General features: G+C 40.2%; 2 protein-coding genes across 2 annotated transcripts in view; both read left to right on the top strand.

Moving 5' to 3' along the window:
* The window catches only part of nol8 (nucleolar protein 8), a 31,274-nt gene extending 22,069 nt beyond the window's left edge, over positions 1-9,205 (top strand). Inside the window, exons 12-18 of the mRNA XM_061890724.1 lie at positions 80-221; positions 3,271-3,354; positions 6,033-6,334; positions 6,403-6,559; positions 6,748-6,809; positions 8,106-8,188; positions 8,279-9,205. Of these exons, the coding sequence (XP_061746708.1) occupies positions 80-221; positions 3,271-3,354; positions 6,033-6,334; positions 6,403-6,559; positions 6,748-6,809; positions 8,106-8,188; positions 8,279-8,338 (890 nt within the window). The 3' untranslated portion in view covers positions 8,339-9,205. The remainder of the gene's footprint in view (positions 1-79; positions 222-3,270; positions 3,355-6,032; positions 6,335-6,402; positions 6,560-6,747; positions 6,810-8,105; positions 8,189-8,278) is intronic.
* A 137-nt stretch (positions 9,206-9,342) lies between these two features.
* Positions 9,343-13,093, top strand: part of gpr37l1a (G protein-coupled receptor 37 like 1a) — a 12,028-nt gene continuing 8,277 nt past the window's right edge. Inside the window, exon 1 of the mRNA XM_061890737.1 lies at positions 9,343-13,093. This exon is cut by the window's right edge and continues 848 nt beyond it. The gene's annotated coding sequence lies outside the window, so the exon portion shown is untranslated.

The raw sequence follows: 13,093 nt of genomic DNA, 5'->3' as shown, positions 1-13,093 counted from the left end.
TATGACAGCTTTCGCACAGCAAAACTCATGTAGAGGAAAAGTATAGTGAATTTCTCGGTTTCTGGGGTGGATGCTGCAGCGACCGTTGAAGTCTCGGAGGAGAAGACGAACTTGGCCGCCGATGACGACCAGGCTCTGCAGGAGGAGAAGAAGAGGAACATGTCCATCCTGCACAAGGTTCTCGGACTTCATCCCCCCACCGGCAAGACCAAGACCTTCAGGTTGGTCTCCCACACAAATGTGTCGGCGTAGAGTTCGACTGGTGATGTTCTCATGCAGGGCTGTCAAACTCGTTTTCATTGAGGGCCAAATCGCAGTTATGGCTGCCATTAGAGGGCCGCTTCTAACAGTGAATAATAATAATTTTTAATAATTTTATTTGTAAAAAGCATTTTACATTGAGTAAACAACCTCAAAGTGCCACAGTGTATTAAAAAAAATAAAAAGAATAAAAATACATAGAAATACAAACTAGAACTATTATCTAGAACAGGGGCGCTCACACTTTTTCTGCAGGCGAGCTACTTTTCAATTGACCAAGTCGAGGAGATCTACCTCATTCCTATTTATAATTTATATTTATTTATTCATGAAAGAGACATTTTTTTAACAAGTTAATGGTGTTTAATGATAATACAAGCATGTTTAACACACAGATTCCTTTCTTTCCTGAAGACAAGAATATAAGTTGGTGTATTACCTGATTCTGATGACTTGCATTGATTGGAATTAGACAGTGGTGCTGATAACGTCCGCATTTTCAAATGGAGGAAAAAAAAAGTCCTCCTTTCTGTCCAATACCACATGAAAGTGGTTGGATTTGGCATCTCATTTGTCCAACTTGCATACTCGTTTTTAAACACTTTGTTATGAGAGTAGCATATGTGTGTGGCCCTTTAATGTCTGACAGCAGGTGAGTGACGTCAGTGAGTGTGCGGGTGGGCAAGCAAGTGAGAAAGCGGTCGCTGAGGGCGGGGGAGAAATACATTGGCATCAAACTCCGTAGCTTGCTAACTTTTGCACGCTAGCTTTCTGAGACTCTTATTTTGTTAGCACAGGCAGGATGAAACAGGTCTTTTATGGTGAAGACAGGAACTGTGCAGTCGGTCTTTAGAGTTTTGACAGTAGGTACGGAGTCTCTAGAAATAAAATGTGTTTCTCTGCGTCCGCCCTGTTAGTGATTTTTTTCTTAAATATGAGCTCGCAGCAGCCAGCGTCATCTCACAAGATCCTCGGGTGCCGAGAATGTCAAACAACTGACGAAAGTGAAGTCTTGGTATGATTGATGATTGCTCATTTTTATGTCTATTTTTTAATGCCTGGCTTGAGATCGACTGACACACCCTCCGAGATCGACCAGTCGATCGCGATCAACGTAATGCCCACCCCTGATCTAGAACTAGTATGCATATATCTAAAAAAGGCTTTTTTAAAAAGATGGGTTTTTAAGCCTTTTTTAAAGGCATCCACAGTCTGTGGTGCTCTCAGGTGGTCAGGGAGAGCTTTCAACAGACTGGGAATGGCGGAGCAGAAAGCTCGGTCTCCCATTTTTCGTTACTTTGTCCTCGGAGGTTCGAGGAGGTTAGCCTGTCCGGAGCGGAGGTATCGTGTAGAGCAGGGGTAGGGAACCTATGGCTCTAGAGCCAGATGTGGCTCTTTTGATGACTGCATCTGGCTCTCAGATAAATCTTAGCTGACATTGCTTAACACGATAAGTAATGAATAATTCCGCTGGTAATCACAGTGTTAAAAATAATGTTCAAATTATGAACTATTCTTATGCATTTTAATCCAGCCACCCTTTTTCTATCGCACCTGTCCAGGATGTCGCATTAGTGGTAAGAAGTATTGTATTTATTATTGGTTAACTTTAGAATAACAATGTTATTAAAAAGAATAAGAGACTTATTATACTCTAAAAATGTTGGTCTTACTTAAAAATGCACGCATTTAGTTGTATTCAGTGTTAAAAAATATATGGCTATCACGGAAATACATTTTGCAATATTTGGCTTTCATGGCTCTCTCGGCCAAAAAGGTTCCCGACCCCTGGTGTAGAAGATTTGAGGCTGAGTAGTTCTTTGAGGTAGAGCGGGGCATTACCATGGAGGCACTGGTGGGTTAGTAGGGAGACTTTGTATTCAATCCTGAGTGGAACAGGAAGCCAGTGAAGGGATTTGAGAATTGGTGTGATATGGTCATATTTCCGCACTCTCATCAGGATCCTAGCAGCCCTATACTGTATGTATTGCAGCTTCTGGATGTTCTTGCTGGGGAGCCCGACAAGAAGTGCGTTGCTGTAGTCGAGCCTGGAGGAGACAAAAGAGAAATAATACATGTGCATTAGATTATTATATATCAATTCTTAATGTACAATGTAAAAACAAATCCGTAGATTTTAGATTAAAAAACAGTCAACTCACTAGAATTTTACAGTAAATATACAATCTTTTAAACAACATATTACGGTAAATAGAAAACCAGTGCTATTTTTTTTTGTTTTTTTTATTTTAATAACTGAGCTGCAAGTTTGTTTGTTTTTTACCATAAAACAATATACCGTATTTCTATTTACATTTACCTGTTAATACATCTTAAAAACAACCACAGTTTACGGTAAAACACTAGCAGCTCAGTCAACATAATTTTACCATAAAAAAATCAGTACTTTATTTACAGTATTATGCTGTAAAAATCACCGTACATTTTTTTGTACTTTTTAGTGTAAAATTTGATGGATACCTTTTTAAAATCATAAAGTCAAGGAGATATTTAAATATTTATTTTTATTTTGACAAAAAATATTGTTCGGAAAATATAAAATTTGTTGCATTTGTACACTATAAAAGTTTAAACTGTATGCAATTTCACGCAGTACATTTTTTTTCTGTCAAAATGGAAAAAAAGGAATACGTTTCATAAGAAAATATAAGGTACTTAATTGAAGCATGTTATTTCCAGGCTTTCACAGGCCATATAAAAATATGTGGCGCTGGCCGGGCCTTGAGTTTGACACCTGTGGTACTCGGGTTCAATTTAGTTGTATGCCAAAAAAATTGTATTCAAACACAGTGTTACTGTTCAAACTGTGTGTAATGTTACAGTGGGCAAAAATACTAAATATACTTGTTTTTAATGAGGCCTACTACACTTCTGTATTTTAATGTTACTCCTTATGATGGTACTTGGAGAGCCAAGTGTTTTCCGTGGTGGAACTTTGTGAAAAAAGCTTGAGAACCTGCGATCTAATGTGAGACAACGTGTTTGCAGAGACGTGACGGCGCTTCACTACGACCCCAGCAAAGAGGAACACGCCGCTTTTGAGACCAAAACAGAACGTATCAAGAAGAACAGGTATGAGCAATGTAATAGCATAATAGTCACATTAACATCTTGCATATCATTTTAGTTGAGGGCTCTGTTTCACGCCAACATGTAGTCTTAATTTCAAAATAATAATTAAAATGTATATATATTTTTAATACAAATGCTGCCATTTTACTGACAAGCACAGCGAGTCTCGCCGGCCTCCCTGATTCTACCTAATAACTGCTGACCGCTGGCGAGGCTTACTGGCGATCATTCATCAGCCTGTGTGGGGAGCGATCGCATTAATGAATTGACTTTTCCTTTCACTTGTCTTTTTATTGGGTTCATTATTGTTCATCTGCATCATATCCAGGCTAGAAATATAAGGTTCTAAATCATGGCGGTCCAGACTACGGCTGGTACGGCATGTTCAACTTGGCCCACGAGACAGCACTAATCCATGTGTTTTCATATCATACACATGTATCCAGCGGTCTGATTACTGCCATTTTGGCGCCATCTTGTGGCCAACAAAAATAATATAACTCAGTGAACATTAACTGTACATCTGTGAGAGTTCAAACACAGCAATCTCTTACATCGGTGGTCCCCAACCACCGGGACGCGGCTGGATTGGTACCGGGCCGCAGAATAATTTTTTATTACTTTTTTTTTTTTTTTTTATTAAATCAACATAAAAAACACAAGATACACTTACAATTAGTGCACCAACCCAAAAAAATCCCGTTTTCATGACAAAAAAAAAATATATATATATATAGGTTATATCTGTCAGTACACTCTCTACGGAAACGCTAAAAACTATTGGTACAACAAAGAGGATGGGGAGAAGACGCTATGGAAGTGGAGGCACGTAAATAAGACCGCTCACAAAACGGTGCTTCCTGAAGATACGGTTTGAAGATGGTCTGCAAAACATTTTGACCAAAGAACTACCATTACATGTTACAAACCCCTTTTCCATATGAGTCGGGAAATTGTGTTAGATGTAAATATAAACGGACTACATTTATTTGCAAATAATTTTCAACCCATATTCAGTTGAATATGCTACAAAGACAACATATTTGATGTTCCAACTGATAAAAATTTGTTTTTTTTGCAAATAATCATTAACTTTAGAATTTGATGCCAGCAACACATGACAAAGAAGTTGGGAAAGGTGGCAATAAATACTGATAAAGTTGAGGAATGCTCATCAAACACTTATTTGGAACATCCCACAGGTGTGCAGGCTAATTGGGAACAGGTGGGTGCCATGATTGGGTATAAAAGCAGCTTCCATGAAATGCTAAGTAATTTACAAACAAGGATGGGGCGAGGGTCACCACTTTGTAAGCAAATTGTCGAACAGTTTAGAACAACATTTCTCAACGAGCTATTGCAAGGAATTTAGGGATTTTAACATCTACGGTCCAAATAGTCATCAAAAGGTTCAGAGAATCTGGAGAAATCACTGCACGTAAGTGATGATATTACGGACCGTTGATCCCTCAGGCGGTACTGCATCAAAAACAGACATCAGTGTGTAAAGGATATCACCAAATGGGCTCAGGAACACTTCAGAAAACCACTGTCAGTAACTACAGTTGGTCGCTACATCTGTAAGTGCAAATTAAAACTCTACTATGCAAAGCAAAACCCATTTATCAACAACACCAAGGAACGCTGCAGGCTTGGCTGGGCCCGAGCTCATCTAAGATGGACTGATGCAAAGTGGAAAGGTGTTTTTTTTGGTCTGACGAGTCCATATTTCAAATTATATTTGGAAACTGTGGACGCGGTGTCCTCCGGAACAAAGAGGAAAATAACCATCCGGGATGTTTTAGGCGTGAAGTCCAAAAGCCAGCATCTGTGATGGTAGGGGGTGCATTAGTGCCCAAGGCATGGGTAACTTACACATCTGTGAAAGCACCATTAATGCTGAATGGTCCATACAGGTTTTGGAGCAACATATGTTGTCATCCAAGCAACGTTATCATGGACGCCCCTGCTTATTTCAGCAAGACAATGCCAAGCCACATGTTACAACAGCGTGGTTTCGTAGTTAAAGAGTGCAGGTACTTTCCTGGCCCGCCTGCAGGACAGACCTGTCTCCCATGGAAAATGTGTGGCGCATTATGAAGCGTAAAATACGACAGCGGAAACCCCGGATTGTTGAACGACTGAAGCTCTACATAAAACAAGAATGGGAAAGAATTCCACTTTCAATGCTTCAACAATTAGTTTCCTCAGTTCCCAAACGTGTATTGAGTGATGTTAAAAGAAAAGGTGATGTAACACAGTGGTGAACATGCTCTTTCCCAACTACTTTGGCACATGTTGCAGCCATGAAATTCTAAAAATAAAAAAAAAAGTTTATGAGTTTGAACATCAAATATCTTTTCTTTGTAGTGCATTCAACTAAATATGGGTTGAAAAAGATATGCAAATCATTGTATTCTGTTTATATTTACATCCAACACAATTTCCCAACTCATATGGAAACAGGGTTTGTACGTAGACCACAAGGAAGTGTTTTAAATGTAGAGAAGGAATCCTAATTTGACCCTTTTAATGTGCCTTATAATCCGTTACACCTTTTGTATGAAAATAGACCCGCTAATTGGTCGTGCGCGTTATAATCCTTATGGTGCGAAAAATGCAATAATCCATTTACTGCCGTTTTACTTTGGCCGTCTTTTGACTCTTGCTCTTCACAGCAAGTCGGCCCGGAGGAAGAAGAGGGAAGAGGCTCAGAAACTTCCAGAAGTTTCCAAGGAGATCTTCTACGACGTGACCGGTGACCTGAAGGCCATGTTCGGTCAGACGAACGATGCAGAGGAAGTAAAGACAAACTGGGACCAAGTCCAGGGAGATGTTGGTGGAGGAGGAGAGGATCCAGAAGAGCCTGCACCTGTGACATCTTTGGTATTAACGGATGCCAGCGCAGGAAAAGAGGACCCTTCCGGATTTACCTTCTCCTTCTTCGGCAACGACTTAGAGACTGAAAGTGAACACACAGGTGGGTCATTGCCCCGATGGGATGACTATTTAAGACGTTTTAAATGTTTACTGTTTGTCTCATCTTAGTGCCAGCTGAGTATAAGGTGGAGAGCATCCAGGCTGCAAAGGTGTCATGGCAACAAGACCCCCACTTAAAAGACAGCAGCTCAGAGGAGGAGGAGGTGGAGAAGGCGGAGAAGGCAGAGGAAAAGGAGAAAAGCATCCCTGTACCTAAAATCACTCAGTGAGAAAGACTTCTGTGACTTTTCTTCTTTCTCTCTCTGTTTTTATGTACAGGTCACAGTTCTTGAACACCATCACGTTTTGTGCACATGCATGATAAAATACATGTTTTGTTTCAAAGAAAATTATCCCAATGTTGCATGTGATATTGTCTGCACACTAAAATGAAGTGTTGGCTTCTGTCCACAGAGAGGAAACTCCTCCCTTGAAGGACATGTTCTTCTTCCACCTCAATGACAGCAGATTGTTAGGTATGAACAAGACTGGAGACTGTTTACTCTCTCGGTCAGGGGTGTCAAACTCATTTTAGCTCAGGGGCCACATGGAGGAAAATCTATTTTCCACTTTGCCCGAACTAGTAAAATCATGGCATAATACCTTAAAAAAAAAGACAACTTCGGATTGTTTTACTTCGGCCAAAAAAAGAACAAACACTTTCTGAAAAGGTACACATCACAAATAATCCTTTTGGCAAAATACTTCAAGTTAATTGAAAATTCTAAGGAAGAAAATGGTGAATGAACTTATATTTTCTCTCAGTGTATTTACAAAGCCATTAAACTTTAAACACTCTCTGTTTCGCAATCTCATGTTGGCAGTTCCCCATTAGAGACGTGTTTAGAAAACTAACCAAGTGTCTCCTCAACCTGCCGCATTGGTGACATCCGCAACTGCCACAACACATTATTATTATCATTCCAATTTTACAATTATAATACAAACAAAGTAGTTATCAAAATGACATATCTAAAAGCAAGGTAACATAACTACAAACGTAACCAATGTGATGGTAGATATAAGCATTAAATAAAATACAACATACAAAAATTGTAGAAACACATTTTTTACACTGGAGTTCAGGGTGTGCATCGTGCCCTTAACCTTACATTTAGACAAACTTTATTGACCCACAAGGGACATTGTTCCTAAAAAAAGACAAGTGATTAATAAAAAGCAAAAAAAAGTTTAGAACAATACGTTGAAAGTACTACCCAAAAATAGAGTAAAATGAAGGAAGTCAAAAGAGCTACTGTGATGTGCTGCCACTCTTTCAGGCGCATCAAAGAAGAAAAAAACTACCCAAACCTATTGCAAGTGCTGCATGGAACACTTAACTACAAAAATGGTGGTGATGTTGACTTAAGTCTTTGCATCTTACTGTTCCGTTATTTTATCCCATGAGTGGATAATTAACAATTAAAGAAAGTATTGTAGATACAGCCCCATCGGCTGCCAGTCATAGGAGCAGCTTATTGCTTGCACCTGCCCTGATTATAGTAGCGGCAGCCTATCTAGGGGGCGCTTAAAGTCAGCTGACACGTCATCTTTAAACACTGTCATCAGTGACGTGGGTTACACTTGAATTGCTATTGCGACATCCAGTGGACACATTTAGAACAGCAGTTTTTTCATTAAAAGATTGCAGCTCATTTTTACACTTGGCAAACATCTTGCGGGCCGGATTGAACCCGTTTGCGGGCCATTTGTTTGACACCCCTGCTCTGTTACCAAGTCTGACTTTAACTTTTAACCTTTTCCTCCATCAGAGGGCCCGCAGTGGTTCCGTCGTTCTTCTCAGCTGGAGCAGGAGAGAGAGCAGTGGCAAGAGAGGGCCATGGTGCTTAAAGAGGTGCGCCTTTCCGCATGAATTGGAACAAAGAGCACAACGCCTGCTTTGACTTAGCACTAACACTCACTTTGTTTTTGTTTTTATCCTCAGGAGTGCCGCAAGAAACACAGGAATGCACTCAGGAAGGTCAAACCTCGACAAAAAAGATGAGGTTTTTTCTGGTGTTTTTGCCTGAACACAACTTAAGAATCATGAAACCGGAGTTGACAAATGTTTTTAGATATATACGGTCGGTCTCTTTTGGATTATAGCGAGAAACTAAACAAAAGCCACACCCATCTCATTTTTGGACAAATTTTATTTTGTGCATATATTAGCCGCACAAGTCTATTAGCTGCATTAGAGCATGAAATATTTACACAGGCACTTATCTTCTCACAAAATACAGTGCCTGTCACAAGGAGAGGTCATTCAGGACGGTCTTTGTCCTCTTCCAGTTCGCTCAAACCGCCGAAGTCATCTTATTTGACTTGTATTGTAATTTTTTCAGCACGATGAGGGTGAGTCCGTAACGCGCCCAATGGCTGACCGAATGATTGTGTTTTGTTTAATCTGAACATTTTCACTGGTCCACCGTGACCCGTTTCATTGGTCTGATGTGACCAGGCTAAATTTATTGGCGGCAAGTGAAGCTCATCAACCCGTAAAATTCCATATGATTTAAGCGCAGGGTGCAAAGCTCGGGAAAAAGTGAGCGGTTTAAGGTCTGCAAATTACGGTAAATGCTATAATTTGGGGGTTTCATGAGGATGCTTCTGAGAAAAACACCCACAAGGAACACAAACTTCCTTTCTGAGCTCATGAAATTATAAAATAAATGTTATATAAGGTGTGACAATACATGTATTTTCATAAGCCTGTTAATTTATCTTATAACAGTTTTTTGTCATTTTATTTCTCCTCCATTGACAGAATTTCAACCATAATTTTTACTTTGTTTGTGCCATCATACTTGATAACCAGCAAGTTAGCTTGCTCGCGTCTAACATCATGTCAAAAATAAAAGATTGAAATGTTTCCGTTTGTATTGATTATTTTTGTATGGATTTTTTTTAAATAATGGGTAAAGGCTGGTAATTTTCCTGGACTATTGTCAAGCAAACTACGGTGTGAATAAACTAGTGCTGTCGAAAATAACAAGTTAACTCGTGATTAATTAAAAAAAATATTGCATAAATCACAATTTATTTTGAGCACACATGCTCCTTTACCTTAACTGTGGATGGTTCCCTGAAGGCAGCGCCTTTATAAAATCCCCTGACTGTATATATATATATATATATATATATATACCTACCGTATTTCCTTGAATTACTGCCAGGGTGCTAATTAATTTAAAACCTCTTCTCACTCCTGCGCTTACCAAGGGCATGCGGTAAAAGTAAGCATGCGGTAATTATTTTAAAACCTCTTCTCACTCCGGCACTTACCAAAGGCATGCAGTAAAAATGTTAGTGTGATGTAAGGATACAATCATGAAAAGCACATTTCATAAAAAAATATGTTATTATGGTCTTACCTTTACTTATAAATATAGTCCATCCCAGCTCCTTCTGATCAACAGCATAGATAACTTGTTTATAGAAGTCTTCCTTATCTTTCTTCAGTTTTAAAAGTCTCTGTCTCGATGGAGATCTTCCTTTATTACCTCCTCCAGCACATATCACGTCACTCATTTCACTTCTTCTGCAGCCGAGTAGTTGCAAGAAGGATCACTAGCGCCCTCTACCACCAGGAGGCGGGAGTCATTTAAAGACTCATTTGACAGACGCAGCTACGGTATTGTGGGTTCCCAGGACCACCAAGGAAGGACATGGCTTGAGCAGTTTGACTTTGTTTATTTTTCAATGAAACTTCAGTCCAGGTCGCTCTTCCGCTCCTCCTCTCCGCTCGCTCGCCGCCATCTTGGGCCGGGCTCCAGCGTGCCCTGCCTGTCTGTCGGACCGTCTGCTCCACAGGTATATTAATAAAACATAGCTGCTTACTGTTCTTTTTAGCATACCGGTATTCAATAGCTTTGACTTTAAATCCTACTGAATAGCACTTAATCTTCTTCCCTTTATGCGATTTCAAATTACCGGTATTGAAGTCAGCCTCGTCCATTTTGAAAATGATGACAGGGGAAGTGTCACTCATGACCCGGCGGTAATACTAAGCATGCGCTAATTATTTTGCGAAACAAGTTTGACCCGGCAGTAATTCAAGATAGGCGAATACTATATGCCCGGCGGCAATTCAAGGAAAAACGGTATATGTGTGTGTGTGTGTGTGTGTGTGTATATATATATATATATATATATATATATATATATACATATACATATATATATATATATATATATATATAATTTTTTTTTTTTTTTTTAATCTTGGGACTTCCTGTAGGCTGGATTTTGGACGCTGGCGGGCTGTAGTTTGGGAACCCCTGGTATAGAGTGTGCATGAAACATTTTTATGTATGTATTTTTATTATTTATTTATTTTTGAACATTCTGTAATTCATCCAACAGATGGTGCCATAGGCGGCCATCTAGGTTGCTTGTCAGCAAAGGCACAAGAGCTGGTCCCCATTACACTCACCCCCCTAACCCAGGTGGTTTGGCCCCCTACCTCTATCCCATTCCGCACAGGGACCCATTCCACACTGGTCTTCCATATGAGAGGCAAGCGTGCTGACCATCGAGCTAAAAGCCCAAGCATTTACTAATGTGCACATATATAGCGCAGCCACACTGACCACTCCCTTTACGTTTAGCTGAAACTATTACCAAGTATGGAGCAAATAAATGTGACGGGTTTAAGTAAAACATTTAAAAATTGTTCCTGTATGACATTCTGACAAATTTGCAAATTATGTCAGAATATTGTTTTAGTTCATTTCAAATACAGAAGCGAGTAATAACTTGTAATTAACCAAGATGAATCACAATCAGTCTTCACACATTTGCAGACTTAAAAGCAAGCTATAAAGTACTGCATGAATTAGCTCCAGATCCTCTGGCAGAGGTGACTGTTATATTCCTCTGGCAGGAGCCCTTTCAGTAAGGAGTGCAAATGTGTGGAAGTCTGTACCTGAGGAGGTTAAACTGCTCGCTCACAACTTACAAGGTCTTCACAAAAAAAATGTGTCTTAACGCCTACAGCTGCCAGCACTAAAAGATAAGCCTGTTTTGATGCTAAGTTATATGTTATGGTGTGACGTTGTACCGTATTTTTCGGACTATAAGTCGCGTTATTTTGTTTTCGTAGTTTGGCCGGGGGTGAGACTTGGCCAAACTATTAAAAAAATACAAAACTGTATTTTTTTGTTTGTTTGTTTCACCCCCTGCTGGACTGTGGAGAAGACTGCAACTTATAGTCCGAAAAATGCGGTATTTTATTTTTTATCATATTGTATGTGTATTGTGTCTCTCTCTTTCTTTTCTTTTTCTTTTAAATTGTAATTTTACTGATTTTTTTTTCACATCATGGCGTTTTCGACAACTCCATGGGATGGAACTTTAAGTTCATATGTGAGTAAAGGCAGGTGGCCAAATGCTTTTGGCAATATAAGGTATCATTTGACATCCATTTTCACTTTTGTGCTGCTTTCGCACTACTTCCGGTTATCGTATTTTGAAAGGGTTAACCGGAAGCACAGCGCTGCCTATTTCGAGCTTTAACGTTGCGCTGAGGCGATCAACAGCTTCATAACTTCAGCATCAGCACCGGCAGCAAGGCACACTTCATGGAGGTTTGAAGTGAGGAGTTAAAAGTCAAATTAGAGCCATACTTGCCAACCCTCCCGGATTTTCCGGGAGACTCACGAAATTTAGCGCCTCTCCTGAAAACCTCCTGGGACAAATTTTCTCCCGGAAGTCTTCCGAAATTCGGGCGGATTTGGAGGCCACGTCCCCTCCAGCTCCATGCGGACCTGAGTGACATGTCTGCCCAATGACGTTATAACTGTAGAATGATCGAGGGCGAGTTCTTGGTTTCTTATGTGGGTTTATTGTTAGGCAATTTCATTAACGTCCTCCCAGCGTGGTAAAACACACACAACAACAGCAGTCCGTTTTCGTCTACCGTAAAGCAGTTTGTCTGCCGTAAACAACAATGTTGTGAAACTCTTAAACAGGACAATACTGCCATCTACTGTACATGCATATGGTTAGAAAAACAAGGATGGACAATTCAACCCTTAACTCAACAATGAGTAGATAAATAATAAATATAAATGGGTTGGACTTGTGTAGCGCTTTTCTACCTTCAAGGTACTCAAAGCGCTTTGACAATACTTCCACATTTACCCATTCACACACTGATGGAGGGAGCTGCCATGCAAGGCGCTAACCAGCACCCATCAGGAGCAAGGGTGAATTGTCTTGCTCAGGACACAACGGACGTGACAAGGTTGGTACTAGGTGGGAATTGAACCAGGGACCCTCGGGTTGCGCATGGCCACTTTTCTACTGCGCCACGCGATGAATGTTATGTGTGTGTAAATGTGTAAAGAAATGAACACTGAAATTCAAGTATTTATTTTATTTATTTATATATATATAAATATATGAATGTGAGTGTGAATGGTGTCTGTCTATCTGTGTTGGCCCTGCGATGAGGTGGCGACTTGTCCAGGGTGTACTCCGCCTTCCGCCCAATTGTAGCTGAGATAGGCGCCAGCGCCCCCCGCGACCCCAAAAAAGGGAATAAGCGGTAGGAAATGGATGGATGGATATATATATATATATATATATATTTATATATACTCCTGCCCTCTTAGCCACGCCCCGCCCCCAACCACGTCCCCCACCTCCCGAAATCGGAGGTCTCACGGTTGGCAAGTATGTCAAAACATTTTCGACAACTACATGGGATGGCACCTCAAGTTCATATGTGAGTAAAGGCAGGTGGCCAAATGCTTTT

This window comes from Nerophis ophidion, linkage group LG02, assembly GCF_033978795.1.
Source record: "Nerophis ophidion isolate RoL-2023_Sa linkage group LG02, RoL_Noph_v1.0, whole genome shotgun sequence".
Taxonomy (NCBI): domain Eukaryota; kingdom Metazoa; phylum Chordata; class Actinopteri; order Syngnathiformes; family Syngnathidae; genus Nerophis; species Nerophis ophidion.
Note: the sequence above shows the minus strand (reverse complement) of the source record. Positions and strands in the feature narration are given on the sequence as shown.